Source organism: Podarcis filfolensis (assembly GCF_964270895.1).
Source record: "Podarcis filfolensis genome assembly, chromosome: 4".
Lineage (NCBI taxonomy): Eukaryota > Metazoa > Chordata > Lepidosauria > Squamata > Lacertidae > Podarcis > Podarcis filfolensis.
The window spans coordinates 88658549-88682617 of NC_139607.1; the positions used below are offsets into that span (position 1 = coordinate 88658549).

Here is a 24069-nt window from a genome sequence, read left to right on the forward strand (position 1 = left end):
GCCAATCAGCCAAAGGCCTGATGGAAGAGGAACGTTTTTACCTGGCGCCTAAAGTTGTATAATGAAGGGGCCAGGCAAACCTGCCTAGGGAGAGCATTCCACAAACAGGGAGCCACCGCAGAGAAGGCCCGTCCTCGTGTTGCCACCCTTTGGTAGCTTTTGGCTGTACAACCGTTTATAAACTGGCAAACAGATGCATAAATATTTGTGGGAACAGAAACCAGGGGGACCGTTTCAACCACATCTGGAGCTCGCTAACAGAGGAAGCAGTGATGGCCACCAACCTAGTTGGCTTTAAAAAGAAAATTACACAAATTCAAAGCTATCATGGGCTAGGAGATACAATGGCTATGGCAGGCTCTCTGCTTTCTTCCTTCCCTAGATTACTTTTTTTAAGGGGAGTGGCGCTTATACGACAAGCAGAGGCAGCAGAAGCTACAGCAACCCTGTTGCTTGAAGCCTGACTTCTGATCTGCATCTTCCAGTATCCTGGAACCAGTGACGGAAAGGGGCGTTGAGCAAAAGGAAACCACAGAATTTTTAATGGGGGGGGGAGCCTTTTGAGAATTTTCAGCTCAGCTTTAATGTACCCCCCCCATCAAAATGGCAAGTCTTTCACTAGTCATAAATACCGGGCCGTAGGGTTCAAATCGTAAGCCTCTCAAGAAGGCACTTAATCCACAATCGGCAGCAAATTATTTATTATTATTAAAAAACCTTTCCTATTTAAATTAATAAGAATCTGTATTTCTTTTCATGTTTTAACACAAGACGCCTGCTGACTCAGTTACGCATGGAACCTCTGCTAAATTAAACTGGGAAAAGGAAAAAAAAATTCTGTGACTCCTCCCCTCCTCACATTACTTTTTATTAAAAATATAGATTTGACGTGAATGGGGGAAGAGAGAGCCATCAATAACCCGGGACTAACAAAACGGGTCATTATGTTCAGAAACACAACTAATCAAAAGGAACCGCAGTTGCTTTCTTGTCCCCTGAACCTCCCAACGAAATAAATCCATTGCAATTGCATGTTTCCTGGAGATGGTAGGGTTGGGGGGGGGAGTGTGAGAGAGAGCTGGTTAAAGCTCCCCCCACCCCCACCCCGTTTTAACTGAAAAAGCAAAACAGATTAATGGATCATATTGGCCTCATCCTTCAAATGGCCATGCTGCGTCAAATCGCATGCTGAGCACTGGGAAACGAGGGTGCGCACACCACTTCAGAGGTAGCTCAGTGGCTTTCAGAATGAGCACACACAGCAGGGAAATTTTCACCCATTGATTAATATCACCCCCCTCCAGCGATTCTATTGAACATTTGTGCACTGTGGGGGGGAACCCAACTTTATCGCTTTTTAAACCTTCAAGGGTGAGGGAGGGCAGAGAATGAAAGGGTTTCACATTGCAATTTATGCTGATTGTTCACCAGAATTAATAACACTGAGGGGGTAACTGCATGTTTAACCTAATGATACCCCCCGCCCCAATAAAATAAGGCTGTACTCATTTCTGATGTGCCGATCACCTGAGTTGCAACAAACCAGGGAATCAAATGATGCCTTAAATTATGAGTTAAGCACCTGACAGCCTCAGGACTCAACTCAACCCCTAGGGGTTTCCCATCAGGTGTTATTATCCCCCCCTCAAAAAAAAATAATGCAGTGCAGTTGCTTTTTCCTGCACTGGCGGATACAATAGCTTTTTAACTCTCTGACCCCTATTGTGAAGGCCCGTGACGCTTTTGTAAGACACGCACTCTTATTATAAAATGCACCTCAGGCATGAAAAGGGTTTTAAAATCCACTTTTAACAGAGCCTATCTCACTGTTCCTCCTTCAGCCCTCTCTGCTCTGTGCAGATTCAGGTCAATGGAAATGAGCAGGAATCCATTTCAGTTTCACCTGGGAAGAAGGGGGTTCAAAAGACCTTATTGCCTTCATCTCGCCCTGGGATGGCAGAACCAGTGTTACTGGCCTGGCAGGACTGCCATCAAATTTAGTGGACAAACACAGACTTTAAATAACTTAATACTATACCAACTGCACATACGCACAACTAGTAATAATTTCAGTTTATCTTAAGGTTCAGTTGGATTCAATCTAGCAGCCATCAAATCTGGACCCATAGTGATCAAAAGGGGCCCAGTCAAACTGGGAGAGCCGCCATTTTAACAAGGGGCAGGAATGTAGACTGTGGGCATGTGTTTTAATCTGGTTTTTAGCTTACTGCTGGTTTTAATTATTTTTGAATGTTTTAAATACTTGTTTTAAACTGTTTTTTAAAAAAACAACAACTGAGAATTGTATTGTTTTATTCTTTTTGTATACCACTTGAAGTTTACAAGCAAGTAGTATATAATTTTAAAAAAAAATAAACTCTACCGAAACGAAGAACAAAAGAGAAAGTGAGCTCTGCCATTTTCATTAGCTGAGGTCCAGCAGCAGAAACCTGTTAAAAAATCCCCAAGAAGATGAACAACTGAAAAAAAAAAAAAACCTCCTCTTGCACAGCAGGAGCTGCCTTAGGACTTATAATCCAGGCCACAGGAAAGAGACTTTGAAGCTGCACAAAAGACAATTTACCGTCCAACATGTTTTTTTATGGGTTTTTTTTTTAGTACTGGAACTTTTCCTCAGAGGTGACTCTATGCAGTTACTTTAAAGATAAATCAAAACTGTCTTCCATACTAGTTATTTTCAGATTGCTCCTTTCGTTTCTGGCCTCCGCACAAAGCAGAATAAGATAGTATTCTGAGGTAACAGAAATTTTGGTCTGTCACCGCAACAGATGGCAGAGACCATTTCTGAACAGGTGCTTTACCAAACACAGGGAGATTTATTGATATGCGGGAGGCGTTCAAAAACCTGCAGACTAAACTATCTACCCTACACCTCAGAGGTCTTCCACCTCATTTTGCTGCATGTATGGCTCAGACCAGAGTTACTTCAAATTGAGATACACTTGGATCTGAGTCTAGGTCTGAGGGAGGGGGACCATTTTCATCCTGGGGGCCACATTCTCTCCTGGGCAACCTTTTGAGGTCCACATACTAGCGCTGGTCAGGGCCAGAAGCAAAAAGTACGCACAGCAATGAATACATGCAACAACTATTTCATGGAGGAGTTCAGTTTCTGGCCCCCGTGCAAATTGGAGGAGCATGGCCTGCCCCATTACGCCCTGTTCTGCCCTCTTCTTCTGGGTCCAAAGGGTCCTGTGTGTGGGTGATTGCGCATCAATTTGACAAAATGGCCGCCACCCGTGTCTTTTTTTTTACCACTGTACACAGGGCCGGATTTAGGTTTGATGAGGCCCTAAGCTACTGAAGGTAATGGGGCCCTTTAGATGTCCAGCTGTCCTTTGTCAACAACAAACTGCCACTGTTTTTTGTGTGTTGAATATATGCTATATGGTAATTTATGGACCTAATAGGTATCTAAAGCCATTTGCACATGTTGCCATGCAACGCATCCATGCAGAATGTAGGCACCCTATATATAGAAAGGAGCAAACCAGAGATATTTTAGGGAGCAGGCTAGAAGGCGGGGTCCATTACTTACATCATAGGAACCTACACAACACAAAACACTGCTGCTGTATGTAGGTTTTATTTTATTTGTTTTTTATCTTATATTTTGGAAATGTACATCCAGGTTTTTTCCCTTTAACTTTTTTTGCCCCCCCCCCCAAGGAAGTGGGTGGCACTGTGGGTTAAACCACAGAGCCTAGGATTTGCCGATCAGAAGGTCGGCGGTTCAAATCCCCGTGACGGGGTGAGCTCCCATTGTTTGGTCCCTGCTCCTGCCAACCTAGCAGTTCGAAAGCACATCAAAGTGCAAGTAGATAAATAGGTACCGCTCCAGCGGGAAGGTAAACAGCGTTTCCGTGCGCTGCTCTGGTTCATCAGAAGCAGCTTAGTCATGCTGGCCACATGACCCGGAAGCTGTACGCTGGCTTCCTCGGCCAATAAAGCGAGATGAGCACCGCAACCCCGGAGTCGTCCATGACTGGACCTAATGGCCAGGGGTCCCTTTACCTTTTGAGGAAGTGGGGCCCTAAGCTATAGCTTGTTAACTTATACATAAATCCATAGCCGTCAATGTTTTCCTTTTTTTAAGGGAAATTCCCTTATTCCGAATAGGATTCCTCACAAGAAAAGGGAAAAGTTGACAGCTATGTAAATCTGGCACTGACTGTACAGAAGGCTAGCTTCTATCCCTCCTCCATCTCTCCCCTCTATCCCACATTGCCAGAGTTAAAAAAACAACAACATGTCCCATCTGGCAAAATACTGAAGGAGGGGGTGAAGCTGGGCTGGGGAGTGCTGTGGCCTGGGGATAGTCTTGAGGGACACAGTCCCATGTACCTCTGAGTCTGAGGTACCCCACATCCAGTCTAGTCCTTATTAAATACACAAAACAGACGTTCTACCACTGAGCTTCTCGTCATGCCTGATGCATGGTACCCACTGCAGCTGTTCCCATGGGTCCTCCTCAGCCCATTGCAAGGTATGGCACCGTGAACCCGATGCTAACTTGATTTCATGCCCAAACCCCATCAATTCCCCACGTCCTTCTACGCGTGTCTCAATGACTTATCTCGGCTGTTATGTACACACTTAGCAGCAGTTAACTGCAAGCGACAACGTAATTGTTCCTGACATTTAATTAAAGTTCTGCAGACACCAAGGTATTAAAACATTTCTATTGGATTATATGCTTTTAATTATTTGTTTGAAGCCAACCTTCAAAAATAAAAAATAAAAAATGGAAAGGAAAAGGACTTCTATTAATCGGTTGTTGTGGAAGGGATCTTTTTGAAGACAAGATCTGCAGATTTCATGAAGAAATTTCTGATGAAACAAGGGTAGCCTTGGGACTGCCAGAGCTTTTTATTTATTTATTTAAATGAACGTTTTATGCTGATAACCGTGAAAGGGGGGGGGGAGGAATTCCAATTTTTCATTTAAGTTGCTTTGCAACCATCTTAATGAGCAATCAGAAAATCACAACGTTATCAGAGCACACTTCTTAAGACAACTTTGCCTATAAAACCTAGGAAGAATTCAAAGGGGGACGATAACGACAGCTGATGCCTTTAAAATGCCCCTTCTTTTGCTCACGAAATATAGATTAGTTTCAACTAAATCCAATATTTGTTTAAACTCTGGAGTTACTATGTTGAGTTTCCTCCCCTGCCCTGCTAAAATTCCTACATTTTGCTTAACCAATTACTCGATACATCAAATATATTTTGGGTCAAGTCCAATGATTAATTATGTTCTTGTTGCTTGGTTTCCTTTTGCTCGTTTCAACATATTGTATGTACAGTCAACAATATCTGTTTGCATGTTTTAACATAGGCCTTAATATAATTATCTTGCAAAATTTCAAACTGTGTTTTTTAAAATAGCATGCCTAAAATGCAGGTGCATGCAAACATCTTTCTTTAAGACTTCTTCCTTACATCCCTGATTATGGGTTAGTTTCCTCTGGTATTGAAGGAAACAGCACCTAGAAATATTGCCCACTCCAGATCCCAGTGTACTATGAGCAATATTCTGTGCTATGGTACCTGCTATGAGCAATATTCAGCTTTTGGCATGTGCCAGCCACAAATATTATTATTATTACTACCTCCAGCTGGTTCCTCCCACCATTCCTCTGCAAGAACCAGTCCATGACAGCAATTTCTGGGAGGTGTGGATTAGGCTGGTATAAAATTAGGTTGCATAAAAATGTGGAGTAAATGAAATCCTTTTGCATCGTTATTTGTAGGGGATTACTTGTTCTGCAGTGGTCCCCAAACTGTGGCCTGTGGACCACTGAGTTTCATTAAGGTGGTCTGTGGTGCGCCCATGAAGAACACGTAGAACCTGAATTCTGTGGAATTTGAATTGTACTACTACAAAATGCCATATAAGAAATAAAGGAAGAGTTTTAAATGCCATTAAGAATGATACAGCATCCAGCACAGAACATTGTAACTGCTACAATGGGCAGAAAAATCATCAAGTGGTCTGCCAGAACCCTCAGCAATTTTCAAGTGGTCCGTGGGAAAAGAAATTGGGAACCACTGTTTCACTGGAATGTTACATTCAGCCGAAGCAGTGATTGCCTCATTGAAGAGTTTGTGCTGGGAGGTTAATTTCATTTCAGGATGCAGATCTGCAATAAAGATTAGCCATCCTGTCAAAAAGAGGAAAAAAAGTTCCTGTGGCAGACTGCTTCCTGAAATTGGGATGGCAGGTCCAGAATGAAACTGCAAATAAGGCCTGCCAATCGACTTCTTTTATCTGTTTGTTTAATCAATTGCTTTTGTAGTTCAGCATTAATGCTAGGCAATTGGAATTTAAATTAGTGTAAGGTAAAACAAATTAACGTTTGTGCTTGTGTGTGTGTGAAATCATTGATTCCACCTTCTTCTCCTTTTGAGATTTTATTTGCTTCATCTCCTTTGGCTGCAAGCAACTCTGCCTAGACCTCAAAAATAATCCCTCTTCAGATCAGAATACTAGAACAATAAGAACTATAAAACTCACAAGAGCTTCTCTTCAGGATGAAGCAAAAGCTCTGAAAGCAGTGAATGAAGAATTATTGCTGGTTAGGGAAAGGAAAAAGAGCTTTGTCAGAAGCCCACAGATAGAAGCCACAGAGAATACCCTACATTGCTTTATTGTGGCTGAGCTCTGCCCTATATTCCACTCACCCTGAATACTTTTTTGACTACGAGAATTACTAAAATCAATTCTGGAACTAGAACCATACATGTTCTGCCACAGTGGTCGGTTCCTCTGCATCCCCTTCCTTGTGATAATGTGCTTTAATAAAACACTGCAGAAAACCAACCATGGTAGAATCCAACTCTTTTCCTGTGGTGTGCCCATGCTATCCTGCATCTAGGTAAAACACTACAGAAAAGTAATTTTTATATACACCAGCTTGTACAATAGTTTGCTTTTCACAAGAAAAGAAGCTTGGTGCAATTACAGATACAATCTCATCAAAGTAAAAAAAAATAATTTTTTTTAGTGTGTTATCAAAGTACATTGTTGCACTGGCAGGCCTATGCATAGTGGGGTTTGTGGGTGGGTTGGTGCAGCCAGGTACACTTGCTCTAGGCCTTGGAGGGCTAAGCTGGCCGGGACGCCGCACCGGGGGCCTCTTGGACTTACCCTGTAATGGCAAGAATGTCCCGTTGCCTCCCAGATGACCAGGGATTCCTGCCTTGGGCCTCAGACAAGCTCTGCAGGGGCCTGTGCACTGGCAATGCTAATGGGGATGATGTGAATGAACAATGGAGGATTCTAACAAAAGCAGGTAATTTGGATGCAGCTATGCTGAGTTTTGGGACGCGGGTGGCCCTGTGGGTTAAACCACAGAGCCTAGGACTTGCCGATCAGAAGGTCGGCGGTTCGAATCCATGCGATGGGGTGAGCTCCCATTGCTCGGTCCCTGCTCCTGCCAACCTAGCAGTTCGAAAGCACGTCAAAGTGCAAGCAGATAAATAGGTACTGCTCCGGCGGGAAGGTAAACGGCGTTTCTGTGCGCTGCTCTGGTTCGCCTGAAGCGGCTTAGTCATGCTGGCCACATGACCCGCAAGCTGTACGCCGGCTCCCTCGGCCAATAAAGCGAGATGAGCGCCACAACCCCAGAGTCGGTCATGACTGGACCTAATGGTCAGGGGTCCATTTACTTTACCTTTATGCTGAGTTTTGGAGGCACTCTGGAGGAGAAAGGCTTTGGAAGTCCCTGCAGCTTGAAGGATTGCAGGGATGAGCCCGAAAGGACATCCCCACAGTTAAGACTGAGCTTTGGAGGTGCTCAGAAGCAGAGAGAGAGAGACCCCAAACCCAGCATGAGGTCAGAGGAGAGTCCTTGCCCATCTGTAACTGTACACTTACTACAAATGCACACACAAGGACAAGAGGAATGCTCTCCACTTGTGGACTCTACCACTGTTGTTTCAGTTATTCTAGAAACTTGACCACAGTAGTTTTGCATTCTTTCCATAAACAACATATGATTCTGAAATTCGGTTCACAAAGATGAAAAGCAGCGCATGTTAGTAAATCTAGCAGAGGGAAACTGGCAGGCCTGGGATTTGGAAACTGGCTTCTAGTTGCATTTTGCAGACTGCTGATCCAGCTATGCTGCAGCTCAGACTGACAGGCCAGTATTTCAAATACCTGAATGCTATTTTTGCCTTTATTGTTTCGTGCCTGCTTTCTAGCACTCTTCAGTGGCATATGGGATAGAATCCTAGCATCCATTGCTGTTAGTGGAAAACGTAATCACCTAGTTTAAGTAACAGGTGGGTCAGTCATGTGCCCAAGCTGCTCCACCGTGGCCTCTTTCAGCCAATCTGCTTTTAGCCCACTTGGTGAGCCATTTGTCTTGAGGTGCTCATCGGGGAGATGCCACACATTTTACTGCACCGCTACAAACCTACATTTCAGAGGCCCTGTAGTTGCATGCCTTCTGCAGAGCAGACTGAGACAGCACCTTGTTGGCCCATTTGATGTCATCAGGCCAACTGAGAATCTGTGCATTTTGCTCTTCCTGCTGCCCACGCCTTCCTCCTTTTCTACAGTGCCTATTAAATTACAAACCATCCTGTCAGGAACCCGTCTATCCCCTCCTTTGTGCAGCACTCTGTGGAATTTAAAAGTGCTAAAAAATAATAAAAGGGTGATTCATTATTCCAGGAGTGCTGAGCTCCTGTTGATGCATTTACATGACAGCCGCTTTCCTCTCTGTTAATCCTGCCAGGGCTTTTACGTTTGTCCTTTAGGAGAAACTGGCACAGGTGACACCAGGTGTTTGGGTGGCCAGCAAAAGTAATCACAATCCAGGAATAGATAGCCCAGACCAGGCATCCCCAAACTTGGCCCTCCAGCTGTTTTGCTACTACAATTCCCATCATCCCTGACCACTGGTCCTGTTAGCTAGGGATGATGGGAGTTGTAGTCCCAAAACAGCTGGAGGGCTTGTTTGTCTATGTATTGTTAGTTGTGAAGTGTCTCAATTCATGTTGGAAAATCAATAAAAATTTATTAAAAAAAAGAAAAAACAGCTGGAGAGCCGAGTTTGGGGATGCCTGGCCCAGACCATTTTGTCCATAGGTGGAGAACATTTTTCCTACAGTAGGGTTTTTTTCTATTCAATATCACGCATCCATCCTCCATCCAGACTTGCAGGAGACATTTTCAGAGTTTAAAGATGCATCCCCCAAAAGGCAAAAATGTTCAGGGCACAAAGCAGAGGTATTGAAGGATGTGGCCCGAGGCAGCAACTTTCTCCAGATCTAGAGAGAGGCCTTTATTTATCTAAATTACTTCTGTACCGTTTTGCGTTTTCTTTAAAAAAAACAAAAACCCTCTAATCGGGTTTAGAACTTATCATATCACCTGCTTTTTAAATCTGTGGGCCTTTTTATTATTATTTTTGAGGATGCCAAGGACTCAATCTGGGATTTTCTGCATGCAAAGCATGTACTCCGCCCCTGAGCTAAGGCTGTCTCCCAACACATAAAGGTTACACTGGAATCAGGGAAACAGTTTCTCTCCTCTCCGACTTTCTTTCCCTAACTCAGCTGACGTTGCACCCGCTAGTTGTAAATAGGAGAATCACCTGGCCGTGTCTCTGATTCAGCATGCATCCACGAGGAGGCAATTTAGCAATATCAGCTGCAATCTCAAACGCTCTGGAGTGCTTGTTGAGTCCCGCTACAGTCAGCAGGATTTAGAAATATGCAAACCCTTCATATGCAAACAGCATCCTTCATTTGTAACACACCTGCCAATCTAGCACAGAATCAGACTCCCGGCTTCCCCCTTTCTCTATCTGTCCTCTTCTCTTTACCCACACTTTTTTTAAAAAAACAGTGGTTACACTCTAGTTTTTTAGTACAGCCTTATGAACAGCTACTTGCCTGGCCACCTGAGGCAAGGAACAATGGCCTCCAGGCGACCAAACCAAGCTACTTTTACAAAAGGTCTGGTTCAGTCCTCCTCCCCACCTCCTCTCTTTGTGACTGTCCAAATCTGTAATATAAATTACTAACAAAGGCACAGGTGGACAAATTGTGTTGTTGTTTTTTTTGGCATTTATGTGTTAAGCTGCCTTTCAACCCAATGTCTCCAGGGTGGTTGGTTAATGAGGTATACGAGAGCAGCTACATATCATATAAAACATGCTAAAAGTAATTTAAAGCACACTATAGTCACTGGCAGCAAAAAAACAGGAGAGGAAGATGATTTGGGCCACCCAAAAGCCCTCCAGATGGGGGGCACATCTATCTAGAATCAATTAAGGATGGAGCAAGGAAAGCTTTCTAGGAAGGCAATTGAGCTGTTGGGGAACCATCAAGGAGGAAGCCCTGTTCGCAGAAGAAGCAAGTTGTCCAAAGGAAATCTCAACACATACATAGTGAGCAGGCAGTCCTAAAGATGTCAAGGGGCCCATACCATTTAGGGGATTAAAGGTAAAAAAAAGAAAAAGAAACTGGCACTTTAAATTGTTGCAATATAGGTAAAGTATTTTCCACAATGCTTATTCCAGGCCACTTCCCAGGAGCTATTTTTGAACAAGCTGAAGTTCCTGGGCACTTTCCAAAGGCAGTGTGACGTAGGGCTCATGCTCAGAATTTCTAGGCACAAGTTCAGGCTTTCCTGGTCTGTATCAGGGTGTTGCCATTGTTTGTTTTTGCTCTGGAGCATTCCCTGTGAAAACTCGCTCTTTACCGATGAATCAGAACAAATGGCAATCTGCGGAAAACCCAAATTGCTGTTTGTTCCGATTCAGCGTTAAAGAGCAGGTCTTCCTGGGGAAAGCAGTGGGGAACAAAATAATAATAAAAAGTGCTCAGACACAGAACAGGAAGGTGTGACTGTGCCTAGAAAGCGAGGGGCAAAAGTTAAGGTGGATAAGTCCAAAGTCTAATCTGTCAAGTGGTCTTGTACAAACATTTCCAGGTAGAAACATGTGCAGGCTGGTAACTTCTATGGAGTTATTTGCAAGGTCATTCCAAATTATTTAAAAGCTTGGGGTGATTGCGAGCAACAAAACTATTCATGATCGTCAGGATATACTGCAGTTAGAATGACTATAGGAATGGCTAGCAAATGGCTTCCACAATTTCCATTTGTCGTCTCCGAGGTAGCTAGTAAAGATTTAAGTGCAGTTGGCTTCAGACTGCTCTCTTTTATGGGGTTTTTTTCTTTTAAACACAACACCATCCCCCCAAAAGGTAAATAAATAAGGCAGTTTAGAAAGTGTACTGTAGCAAATGTGTTTGCACTGAAGGTACCTTCTGTTGAACAGTTCTGCCCACAAGCTGTCTGTAGGATATAGAACATCTCTCGAGCATGCTTGCCACCTTGAAGCACAGCAGTCGGAAGCAGAAAAAAAGAAAGAACCGAGATAACAGAATGCAAGAGGGGAAAATAAAAGCGTGAAGAGAAAAGAGAGAGAGAGAAATGAGGGACAGCCGATCTAAGTTACCATCAAAATACATTTAGAAATGGGATTAGCAAACTATGGCCAGAGAATTTAAATGACAGACAACATTAGGATTGCAAGTCAATCACATATTATGGAAGAGAAAAAGGAACAATCCAGCCATAAAAGCTTAGCTAAGGCATCATAACCAAAGCATGACAAAGTAGTATATTAAGTTAGCCATTTTCAAGTACAGCACCACAAATGCAGTCTTAATTCCGGGGAGCTAATCCCTTGTTAGTTTCCTCCTTATCAAAATCCACACCGCACTTATTTCCTCCTGCTTGGAAGATGCCCACTGGCACCATGCCCATGCTTACCGACAATGTCAAACCACAGTGGGATGTTGGCAGGTTGCACCGAGACCACGCCAACGATCTCCGTCACTCGGTCGCTTTCCATGACGGTGAAGTTGTAGAAGGGCTCGTCGAATGTTAGCGGGATGGGGGAAGGCGGCGGTTTCTTAATCCACTCAATGTGGAGGCGAGCGGTCGAAGATTTCTGCGGCCGCCCATTGTCAACGGCTTTTATCTGTTGCACATGGAGAGAGGGAAAGAAGGCAGGTAACAATCTGGCAGACTCCTTTCTGAATAGAATTTATGTGTATTTCTCTCTCTCTCTAAAACAGTCCACAACTTTCTGTTTTCCGGATGTGAGTCATAGCTGAAAGATGATTTGCCTGTGCCCAGTGCCAAATTCAATCATAAGGTTTGTGTTTTGGTGGTTGGTAAAAATGTGCATGTGTGTGTATGTATATATATATATATATATATATACACACACACACACACACACACACATATACATGTATGTATGTATACACACACACACACACAGTTGGAACGGATCACAAGGGTCATCTACCCCCAACCCCCTGCAATGCAGGAATCTTTTGCCCAACGCGGGGCATGAACTCACAACCCGAGATTAAGAGTCTCGTGCTCTACCGACTGAGCTACCCTTTGGTTAAAGCAGGGATAGAGAACCTGTTTTTAGCCCAAGGGCCACATTCACTTCTGTGCAGCCTTTAAGGGGCCATATGCGAGTGGTGGGTGGGGCCAAAGGCAATGTGGACGGAGCAACAACAGGAAAGAGCTGTATGCAGATATACTGTCCCAAATACTGTTGCTTTACTCCCATGATTTTCTGAGTTAAAGGGGGTGCAAACAGATTTTTCTCTGGACCCAAATAACGCAGAAATGAGCGCCAACCATGCACTATGCCGCATGATTGCATTTTGAGTGGGGGTTACCTTCTAGGGTTACTTGTTATATGCAAAAACACGCACAGTCAAACCACCCTCTTGGAACTGCCCCCGCATGACCATCCTTTCCAAAGCTGTGCACCGAGTTGTCCTTGCCCCCCAAGCAAGGCTCTGGGATGCTCTTGCAAGATCTGGTGGTGCTGTCCAAGTTCCTGCAGGTCTTGAGAGAGCATCCAACCTCAGTGTACAAGGCAGAGAGCTTAAAAGCTGTTCAGGGAAACTTTTAAAGTTTAATGTTTTTAATGTTTGATGTCGTATTGTGTTTTCATTAGTTGGAAGGCGCCCAGAGTGGCTGGGGTAACCCAGTCAGATGGGTAGCATATAAATATATTATTATTATTATTATTTCCATGCTGATAAAACCCTGTGCAAAAATAACTCTTAAGCTCCTTCCTTCCGTGCGTTTAACTCGTGTGATTTCAACCAAATAGCCTTCAACCATGCAAGGTTGAAATTAAATGTGAGTAAGATGTGATTGTACTGTATTCCATTCATTTTCCGGAAGTGGCTTTTGCATGATGTGAAAGTTCAGATATACTGTAATGCTGAAATGTCAGGGGGATGCTGTGTGAATGCAGCCTAAGCTTCTATCCCATGCCAAAGAGGAAACATTGTGTATGGATCTGTAGCTGGGCTAATTGTTTAAGTGTGGTACCAGAAGTACCATAACTCAGCTCCTGTCTTGGAAGGTGGCTACGAGAACCCATCCTGTTTATTTTCATTCTAATGAAGATCCATCCCATACTCTTGGTGGTGGAAATTCCAGGTAAAGTGTTCCTCTTGGGTGAAGATGCCACAGGGTGAATTCACAGGTTAAGAACTAGGGCAGGACTGGAGAACCTGGGACCTCCCAGCTATTGCTGGACTACAACTCTCATCAGCCCTTGCCTGAATAGAGCAGGCATGGCCAAACTTGGCCCTCCAGCTGTTTTGGGACTACAACTCCCATCATCCCTAGCTAACAGGACCAGTGGTCAGAGATGATGGGAATCGTAGTCCCAAAACAGCTGAAGGACCAAGCTTGGCCATGCCTGCCATAGGCAGAGGAAGCTGGAGACTGTGGTGTGGGTGTAGTGGTTAAGAGTGGTGGGCTCGTAATCTGGTGAACAGGGTTCGATTCCCCGCTCCTCCACATGCAGCTGCTGGGTGACCTTGGGCCAGTCACACTTCTCTGAAGTCTCTCAGCCTCACTCACCTCACAGAGTGTTTGTTGTGGGGGAGGAAGGGAAAGGAGAATGTTAGCCGCTTTGAGACTCCTTCGGGTAGTGATAAAGCGGGATATCAAATCCAAACTCCTCCTCCTCCTGTAGTCCAACAACATCTGGAGGGACAGAGGTCCCCCCCCCCAGTGGTACATGGACAAATGCATATCTGCAGGGAGCTACATCAATTATACCTACACCACAAAAGGGAAAAAGCTTTGGTCTGGCATGGGAAAACGCAGCTTCCTATGTTCCTCAGCATAGATCAGAAATAGGGAACTTTAAGCCTGGGGGCCAAATGTGGTCCTGCAGCCTTCTCTATCTTGCCCTCCAGACTTTTCCCAGGCTACATGTTCAATTGCTCTGCTTTGCAACCTCCTTGAGTGTGCCTGTCTGGGGTGGGGGGTGGGGACTGTGTCCTTGAACTGCAGCACTGCCTCTTCCTTGCCTAGATGGGGAGATGTGTGTGATATGAGGTCCATGAAGAAACATCTGACTTTCCTCTAAGTTGGAAGGCAGCCCGTTGTGAGTCACAGCTGTTGCTTCGCTCACTTTTGCCACCGACCACAACCCCTGGCAGCTCGCCGAGTGAAGGATCTTGCTCTCTTATTAAGTTTGTGTACGTAGGTTTTCCACATTCCAGGTAATGGGGCTGCGTTTTGAAATCTGCTCATGCTTGGGCAAATCTCTAAATTAGTGCTCTATACGACTTGTGGCAGAGCTTAGGGCACCAGGCTCACATTTTATGGCTATGTCAAACCACAGTGGGGTGGGAGAGGTTTGCAGGGAGGCCAATCCAGCAATTTCCGCCACCCTGTGGCTTCCTACGATCGGGAATTTTTGCCTTCTCGCCTTAGTAGGTATTGCTGTCTCTAACAAGGGCTGCTATCCAAAGCAGTTGGGTCTGCATAAAAAGGGAGAGGGGGGCTTCATAGCTGCAGCTGAGCCACTCCGAGGGGCAAATCCCTGCCAGCATCCGAACCAGGGGGCTGAAGGGCAACAGCTAGATTCGGCACTCTGTGTTGATAGTAGGTTGCCGTTCATTAAACCGGATCCCAAAGAGAGAAATCTCCTTTTCTGCTTCACAGTGTGAGTCGTGAAACGCACCTGCTTACAGTGTTGTTTACTCTCACTTGGAAATCGCTGATAAGGCTTTTAAAAAAGATGGGGTGAGTGGGTGGGGGGTTGGAGAAGCTATCGATCTGCATGGCAGACCACCAGACACCTGTGCCCACTCAATACTTCACTGTTTACCATTTGCTTAGGTTCCTCCTCGGTCTATTTCCAATCCATGTAAAATTGTTCCAGCGAAAAACACTCCAATTAAACGTTCTGTGTTAAGGCGAGTCTGCCAAGTGCTTTTTATATTCATTAAAGTCTCGAAATTCTTACACATATTTTTTGGGGAAAACAATCTATTTGAATGCTCAGTTTGATTGAGGACACCTGAATTCGACTTAGTGAGATGCTTCTGGCAAAGTATGTTGTTGCCAATGAAAGCTGTTGTTGAAATACTCTTGCCAGTTTGTAAAATGGCGCAGGACTTAGGAGTCGCCCACACTTCTGCTCGTCCCTAGAAAACATGGCTATCAGCGGTTTTCTGCTTGACCTACAATTTCTAAGCATGGGTCCAAGCAGTTTCCCCCTTGCCCCACTCCTATCCCAGGGAAAACTTGCTCTTAAATCAGAGCAAATGTCAATCCGAAGAAAACCCAAATGGCTGCTTGCTCCCATTGGGCACTAAAGAGCAGTTTCCCCCGAGAGAAAGCAGAGGGACAGAAGGAAGTATGGATAAGCCTTTAGTCACAGGAAAATAAGCTACATGGAGCTACCTTTGAAGGTGAGTTGGAAACCTCAGCTAATCCAGAATGTGGCAGCTAGACTGGTGACTGGGAGTGGCCACTGGGACCACATAACACCGGTCTTGAAAGACCTACATTGGCTCCCAGTACGTCTCCTAGCACAATTCAAAGTGTTGGTGCTGACCTTTAAAGCCATAAATGGCCTCGACCCTGTATACCTAAAGGAGTGTCTCCACCCCCAACGTCCAGCCTGGACATTGACGTCCAGCTCCAAGGGTTCCCTCACTGCGAAAAGTGAAGTTACAGGGAACCAGGACAAAGGGCCTTCTTGGTAGTAGCGCCCGCCCTGTGGAACGCCCTCCCATCAGATGTCAAGGAGATAAAGAACTACGCATTTTTTTAAGAAGACATCTGAAAGTTTCTCCCACTACCTGCTACCTCATCCTCCAAACTGGAGAGATTAGGGGCTGAACCCAAGACCTTCAAAGTGCAAAGCATTTGCTCTACCTGTGATTTGTAGAGGCTCAGAGGTTAGTGGCTCTGGAGGTGCCAATTCAAGGAGCCCAACAGACCTCGCCATGATGTTTGGGCCTGGATCCAACCCTTCTGATGCCGTTGGTCCAACTGCTGCTTCATGCTAATCTGAGTCAGAGTTACAGTCTGGTTTGCTACTCAGGGTCAGATATTACGGCCCCATTCAACGGGGTGTTGTTGACAAGAGGTCCGTGCAGCCCCTCACCCTTTTACCCCAGACTCTAGAGCTACTGCCCTTCCTCTCCCCTTTAACACACCCACACCCACATACCCACACCCACATACACACACCCACACCATGGACGCCTTAAGGCTTAACCAATGTCCATGAGTGACATTTGTAGCAAGGAATGGCCTGTTCTTCAGCTCTCCCCATCTTCTTTTCAAAGGAAGAGGTATTTTGGGTTTGTTCCCTTTCTCTCCCCCCCCCACCCCGGGAAGCAGGGGGGGGGGGAATTGGCAATAGTTGGCGCACTTCACCCATTTCCTTCCCCCCACAACCCGCATTGCGTGCTTGGGGAAAGCCCCCTGGCATTCAGCAGGAAATCCCAAGGAAACCCAAAATGGTTTTTGTGGTGAACAAGGTGCAGAGTCCTCATAACATCTAGGAAAGTGTGCTGCATAAAACAACACTGAAGGGAAGCCTCCCTATAAAACTCGGAAGTGGTGCACTTGCTCATTTCAATCATGGTTGGCTTACCGTTAAGATGTCGTAGCTCCCGGCTGTGAACTGCTTTCTTGAGGAGACCATCCCAGTCTTCGGGTCAATGAAAAACTTCCCGTCGTCATTCCCATCCACGATGCTGTAGGAAATCTCCGCATTGGGGCCTTCGTCCTTGTCGAAGGCAAAGGCTCTGTAGATCGGCTCGCCTCTCTTCTTCCGGTCCCTCTCTGGCAACTTGATCTGGTAGACTTTCTCCGGGAACTGGGGCTTGTTGTCGTTCTCATCGAGGACTTGGACCACCAGCCAGACTGTAGACTGCTTGGGAGAGGAGCCTCCATCCGTGACTGTAACCTGAGGGAAGAAAACGGTTACAGCAAAAGGCAAAATGTCCACAGGCGTTGTGAAAACTGTTGTGGGAATACAATGAGCCTGAACGTTGGAAAATTTGGGGACAGATAAAAGAAACCACTTCTTCATGTGAGCTGTGGAAGCCCCTCCAACAGGAGGCAGTGGTGGCCGCCATCTTGGATGGTTTTAAAAGAGGACTGGACAAATACATGGAAGAAGAGGCTATCAACAGCTACTAGCCATGATGGCTAAATTCTACACCCACGGTCAGAGGCATCATGCCTCACAATATCAGTTGCTGGGAATCACAGGTAGGCAGAGTTCTGTTACATTTAAGTTTGTGCGCTTACCACAAGTATTTGGCTGGACACTCTGAGAATAGGATGCTAGACTAGATGAGCCATTGGCCTGACCCAGTAAGCTTGGCGCTGTGGTGTAAACCAGCCCCACCTGGAGATACTGAGGATTGAGCCCATTGCCTTCTACATGCAGAGCTGGGGACGTGGGTGGCGCTGTGGTCTAAACCATGGAGCCTCTTGGGCTCGCTGATCGGAAGGTTGGCAGTTCAAATCCCTGTGATGGAGTGAGCTCCCGTTGCTCTGTTCCAGCTCCTGCCAACCTAGCAGTTCGAAAGCACGCCAGTGCAAGTAGATAAATAGGTACTGCTATGGTTTCTGTCACGGTGTCCTGTTGCGCCAGAAGCAGTTTAGTCATGCTGGCCACATGACCCAGAAAGCTGTCTGTGGAAAAACACTGGCTCCCTCAGCCTGAAAAGCGAAATGAGTGCCGCAACCCCATAGTCGCCTTTAACTGGACTTAACCACCCAGGGGTCCTTTACCTTTACCTTTTACTTATGTTCTCAAAATGGGATTCTGTGTAGTTTTGGTCAACCCATGTTGAATTTGATGGGGCTTCTTCCCACATAAGTGTAATTCTGACTACAGTCCTAATCCGCTTTCTACTGTGGATTTTAAAAACAGGTGGAATACATCATTCATTATTGTCCCTTTTCACACAGAAATAAGAGATCTGTTTTGTTACTCTGTTGTCAAATACAAAATCATATTTACCACAACAATTTAAAGCATGAATTAACTTGAGAGTTATATTTCAGCAGATGCTCACGCCCAAGAGTTTCCTGTACAAAATTTATCAAACAAAATGTTGCATCACACAAAGGACTTTTATATGTGGAATGAAGAGTGCTTGTAAAATGTTTTATATTCCCACAGGGATTCATACAATCCTACAAGGATGCAAAAGAGCAAAATACCAAAGGGTAAAAACACACACACAAAACCCCCCACAAAACTGTCCTTCCCTGATGGCTGAGGTGGGGAAACGAAATAGGATTAAGTCTATATTGAACTGTAAAATCAAGGCAGGAAGGCTGCCTGCCTGGCAGAAAGCCCAATTGAAATCAGTGAGATTTACTTCTGAGTATACATGGCTAGGATTGCAGCCATAGATGGCTTTGTGGTAGGCCATGACTCAAATCTTTAAATTTTGTAAAGACTAACATGGCTATTCCACTGGAAATCCATTTTGAAAAGGGAACACATAGGGAAGGTAACTTGATTTGGAAATGTCCGCTGATGGCTGAGATATGCCTGTTTACAATGTGCTAACATCTACATGGAAAAATTATGTAAATTTTGGTCCAGCGTGAGGAGTGGAAATGCATTATCTACAATATTTTGAACTACTCAAATGCCAAAAAATACATCAGAATGTATATTTTGAGACAAAATATATTGGGTTGGGTTTTTTTTTGAGAGAGAAATAGGTTTAAAATTAGTATTTAAATTGGGGGGGGAATGCAGATTAAAGGGGGATGCCACCCACTTTAAGTCAGAAAAAAACCATGAGGCCATTTCAGTGAATTTGAGCAAATGTTATTTTATTCTGCAGAGACAGAGGGTGTTTTTTTTGCTTCATTCCCTCCTCTGAACTTCTTGGATCTGACTCGCTACATAAATCAAAATTACAAAACATATAAAGATTGTCAGATTCAACCCCCGCCCCCCTTGGGGATTATTCACAACCACCAGTTTGCACTTTTAAATATAAAAAAGATGAGGTGTGTGTGTTTGTGTGTTGGGGGGGGGGGCAGAGGGAAAGCCAGCTAAATAAACTAACACAGCAGTTACCCAGCAAAGCAATCAGTGTGAAATAGGAGGTCAGAGCAACCAGACTGAGCAAAATACAAGATCTTGGCTCGAAACCATCAAATGCTGCCACTGTGGGAATTGGGTACTTTAGCAGCTTTTTACAAAAGCAGAACCCACGCTATGTTAATGCAAGCAAAAATCCATTTCTGCCTCACTACTGTCATGCTATAAAAAAGTTATTGCTGAAATGGGGGAGGAGAACGCTGAAACATATATGGATTTCATTCTTTTTTCTAAAGTGGCACACATTACTTTTATCTCCTGGCAGCTCTCTGATCTTGCATTATTTATTTCTATGATCTCCCCCACAGTTCAATTATCAGCCATTCCACTTTAGTCTGAAGTCCGGTTGTTAATTTAACTCCTTCTGCTCCCCCTCAGGGTTCGTTCAAATTATTTGCTCAATGAACTGTATTCTAAACCACAAGATCTCTCTCCCTCTCTCTCTCCATGCAAATTATGCTTCACATCAGAGAAGCTGAAGAAGGCAGAAGCTGAAATGTTTTGCTATAATAATAATAATAATAATAATAATAATAATAATAATAGTAATTGTACCCCGCCCATCAGACTGGGTTGCGCCAGCCGCTCTGGGCGGCTTCCAATTTATATACAGTGGTACCTTTGGTTACAAACACTTCTGGTTATGAACGCTTCAGGTTATGAGCTCCGCTAACCCGGAAGTAGCTGCTCCCAGTTGCGAACTTTGCTCCAGGATGCGAACGGAAATCGCGTGCCGGAGGCCCTATGAGCGAAAGCTCGCCTCAGGATAAGAACGGTTTCGGCTTCAGAATGGACCTCTGGAACGAATCAAGTTCGTAACCAGAGGTACCACTGTAAAAGCATAATAAAACATTACACATTAAATGGCTTCCCTATACAGGGCTGCCTTCAGATGTCTTCTGAAGGTTATATTGTTGCTGATCTTGACATCTGACTGGAGGGTGTTCCACAGGTTGGGTGCCACTGCCGAGAAGGCCCTCTGCCTGGTTCCCTGTGTAACCTCACTTCTCACAGTGAAGGAATCACCAGAAGGCCCTCGGAGGTGGATCTCAGTGTCCGAGCTCAACGATGTAAGCATTTGATATCTTACAGAAAACCCCTGCCTCATTTCCCCACAGGGGCTACCACATTAAGAAGAGCTGCCAGATATGCCCACTGTTCCTCAAAGTCCTACTGGTAAGAGGAGAAGTTTAAACCTTTAGTGATGAACTGCAAACTACTGGGACCCACAGCAACAGTACGATCTAACGCTTTGCAACTTCGATGTTTCGCTACACCCACACGTTTTCTTATGACACATGTACCTCTCAGCAGGAAAATGGTATGGTGGGGCAGCAGGGCTCACCTGACCTCCTGAAAGGCAAGTCATTTTCTGCACAGTGGGAAGGAGAGAGGTGAGGCGGCAGGGAGGTTCGTGGTTCAAACACATCAGGAGGAGCACCGGATTGGTTCGGCCTGTGTATTTGCAGGGCATTGACCTCCCTATTGCCTTGCCGCTCTCCATCAGCAGCTTTGCTGTCAGGAGGTCAGGTGACTTCCCCTTCCCTACGCCGTTTCCTACAGGTAAAGGGACCCCTGACCATTAGGTCCAGTTGTGACTGACTCTGGGGTTGCGGCGCTCATCTCGCTTTATTGGCCGAGGAAGCCAGCGTACAGCTTCCGGGTCATGTGGCCAGCATGACTAAGCCGCTTCTGGCGAACCAGAGCAGCGCACGGAAACGCTGTTTACCTTCCCGCCGGAGCGGTACCTATTTATCTACTTGCACTTTGACGTGCTTTCGAAACTGCTAGGTGGGCAGGAGCAGGGACTGAGCAACGGGAGCTCACCTCGTCACGGGGATTTGAACCGCCGACCTTCTGATTAGCAAGTCCTCGGCTCTGTGGTTTAACCCACAGCGCCACCAGCATCCCTCCATGTGAATTTTGCAAGAATGCATTCTTAAGATTCCCAGTAAAAATACAAGGCTCCTTTCCCAATTTAGGAAGAAATGTGTTTACACTTCCCTTCTACATGAAGAAGCACAGCATACCTTTGTTCTGGTTACCTGAAAAGTGTTATCAAGAGTACACAGCCACAGAAATGGATCCGAACAAACGAAGAAGCAAACCTATATGCATGGCCTAGATCTCACTAAACTGGCAAACATGTCTCTGGACTACGTCAGACTGCAGGTGGGGTTTGCACGATTTGAATGGTCCTCCATAGAATCAAATGCATACTGTATATCAGGGGGAAGGGTTTTAGCCAAGGCAGGGACATAAGGCAATATCTTTTATTTGGATCAATTTATGCTGGTGTAGGAACATGCATACATAATCGTAACGTTTGTCAATTAATCAACAGACCAAGGAATGTTATGCTTTTTAGTGTACATGGGAAATTTTAACACATTTATTTTTAAGTACTTGGAATCTGACAGCTCATTAATTGCAAAACTGCTTTGCATAGCTGCAGGGGACACAGAGAGGTGTGTGTGTGTCATACAAGTTTTAGAAAATGCACATTTTGATGTGCAGTGCAGTTCAAAAGCATCCTCCCCAACCCCCCTTTTGAATTAGGTCTTCATTTCTTCCACTTCTACTCCATATCTATCTCAGGGTCAAATCAGGTATGAGTGTAAGGGAGCCTTTTAAAGGTGTTCTTAAGATCTGCCACGTTTCATTTTGAAAAGCAGCTGCGGAGGCTCTCAACCTGTACTCCATTACGGGGTGAAGGGGGGTTACCCCGTTCCCCCCACACTGTTTTCCGGCAAAAAAAGAAGTCTCGAAGCTTTGTAATAAATAACTTTTCATCACACACACACACACACACACACACACACACACACACACACACTGTAGTCACTCACACCAAGTTCCAGATCCACCAATCTATTCACGTCTTTCAGCGCAGGAGGGGAATGAACCCGCAATTGATGCTCATTGACTCTCTAAGTTCATTGACACCTTTTTCACCTGTCCTCCTCAAAACTGTGCTGGCAGAAGGTGGGTCTGGTGGGAGGAGAATAGTGAGAGCCTGAGGAGGATTTTCTGCGGGTAAAGTAATTTTTAGCTCCTCAAATCCCTCCAACCTGTCTGGGTTTTTTTTGCCCCACCAAAGGTGGCGACCCTAATTCCTACTCACCTTCCCCACCTTGGAGATTCAGTAAGGAGGTGAGTATCTTGGGGGTACGTGTATATTGGTAAACACACGAAGACAAAGGGCATGCGATGAAGGCACACTTTAAGTGGTACTTTTCCTTTAATTGCATTTTTTAAAAAAAGTTATCTGAAGCAACTATGAAATTTCCTTATCGTTGTTGCACTGTAAGTAAAAGTTATGCAAATAAAATAAAAAATAAGTACTGGGCTGCAATTCTATGCGCATCTTGGTGTAAATGCCACTGAACAAGATGAGACTCAACTCTGAGTGAACATGCAGAGAAATGTGCTGTTAGCCAAATACTCTTCTTTACCTTAAAAGCACACGGAGAACAGAAATAAGGACAGGGGGGGAAGGGCTGCCAACTGTGAAATGCGAGGAAGGGGGCGAGGTTGCATGGAATTTATTCTTTCTTTTTAAGCATTTCAACGGGCAAGAAATTTAGATTTCTGTATCCAGTTATGGCAGTTTTGCAGAGTTGTAGTCGTCTGTTATCACAGCTAGTTATAAATTTACAATGACTTCCACAATAGGTTCCCCCCCCCTCCTCCAGGATATTATGTGAGGGCTTTCTATTAACTTTACATCCTTCATAAATACACAAATATATATATATACAAGGTGCAAGAAAGAGCTAGTAATATGCTGTGTGGGGTTCATCCACCAAAACAAAAACAAAAATGCTCAGCATTTTTTTTCTATTCATTTTTATTGAGAAGAGGCAAATTTGTTGCCATTCTCATCTCTTTTCAAACTGTTCTTATTAATCAAGAGTGTGCTGAGGTGGCAGTAGCATTTGAAGATGAGCGAAGTTCAACATTTTGAGGGATGCAGCACTGGGGATAGAGAGAGAGAAAAATTCTGCACCTGCAAGTCAGAATTAGTCTGCAGAGAAAAAATGCAGCAACAACTAAAACCGCTCAAGGGGCCTAATTTAAAGAATTTGAAGAACGAAAACCAGGAGTGTGGCACCAAAGCGTGGAGGGAAACCCAAATGCAAAGTGCAAGGAAAATATATAAATATATAAAGACATCTGAAGGCAGCCCTGTTTAGTAAAAGGCGAAAGATTTATACGATCTGAGGTGAAACCAGACAGAACATTTTTTATGTACGCAACAACAGCAGCAAGAATACTTCTCGCTAAATATTGGAAGACACAAGATTTGCCCACCGTGGAAGAATGGCAGACGCAAGTGATGGACTATATGGAGATGGCAGAAATGACCGGCAGAATCCGAGACCTGGGAGAAGAAATGATGGAAGAGGACTGGAAAAAGTTCAAAGACTATCTACAGAAACATTGTAAACTGTTTGAATGTTAAAATGATGTGGGATGTAAAGGTAACATGGCATTTGGGATATGGTTAAAGGAGGTAGGAAAAAAAGGATTTAAAAAAGAGGGGAAACTAGAGACTTAATAAGTGGGAGCCTATAATT

The 24069-nt window shown here is 44.7% G+C and overlaps 1 protein-coding gene across 11 annotated transcripts in view; it reads right to left on the reverse strand.

Moving 5' to 3' along the window:
- FAT3 (FAT atypical cadherin 3) overlaps positions 1 to 24069 on the reverse strand; it is a 455041-nt gene that overhangs the window by 125506 nt on the left and 305466 nt on the right. For 8 of the 11 annotated variants that reach the window (XM_083609369.1, XM_083609377.1, XM_083609373.1 and 5 more), the window contains exons 5-7: positions 17003 to 17317; positions 11821 to 12031; positions 11310 to 11378 (exon numbers count right to left, since the gene is read on the reverse strand). In XM_083609369.1, coding sequence (XP_083465495.1) covers positions 11310 to 11378; positions 11821 to 12031; positions 17003 to 17317 — 595 coding nt within the window. The remainder of the gene's footprint in view (positions 1 to 11309; positions 11379 to 11820; positions 12032 to 17002; positions 17318 to 24069) is intronic. The other 3 variants (XM_083609376.1, XM_083609374.1, XM_083609378.1) reach the window with 1 other exon arrangement.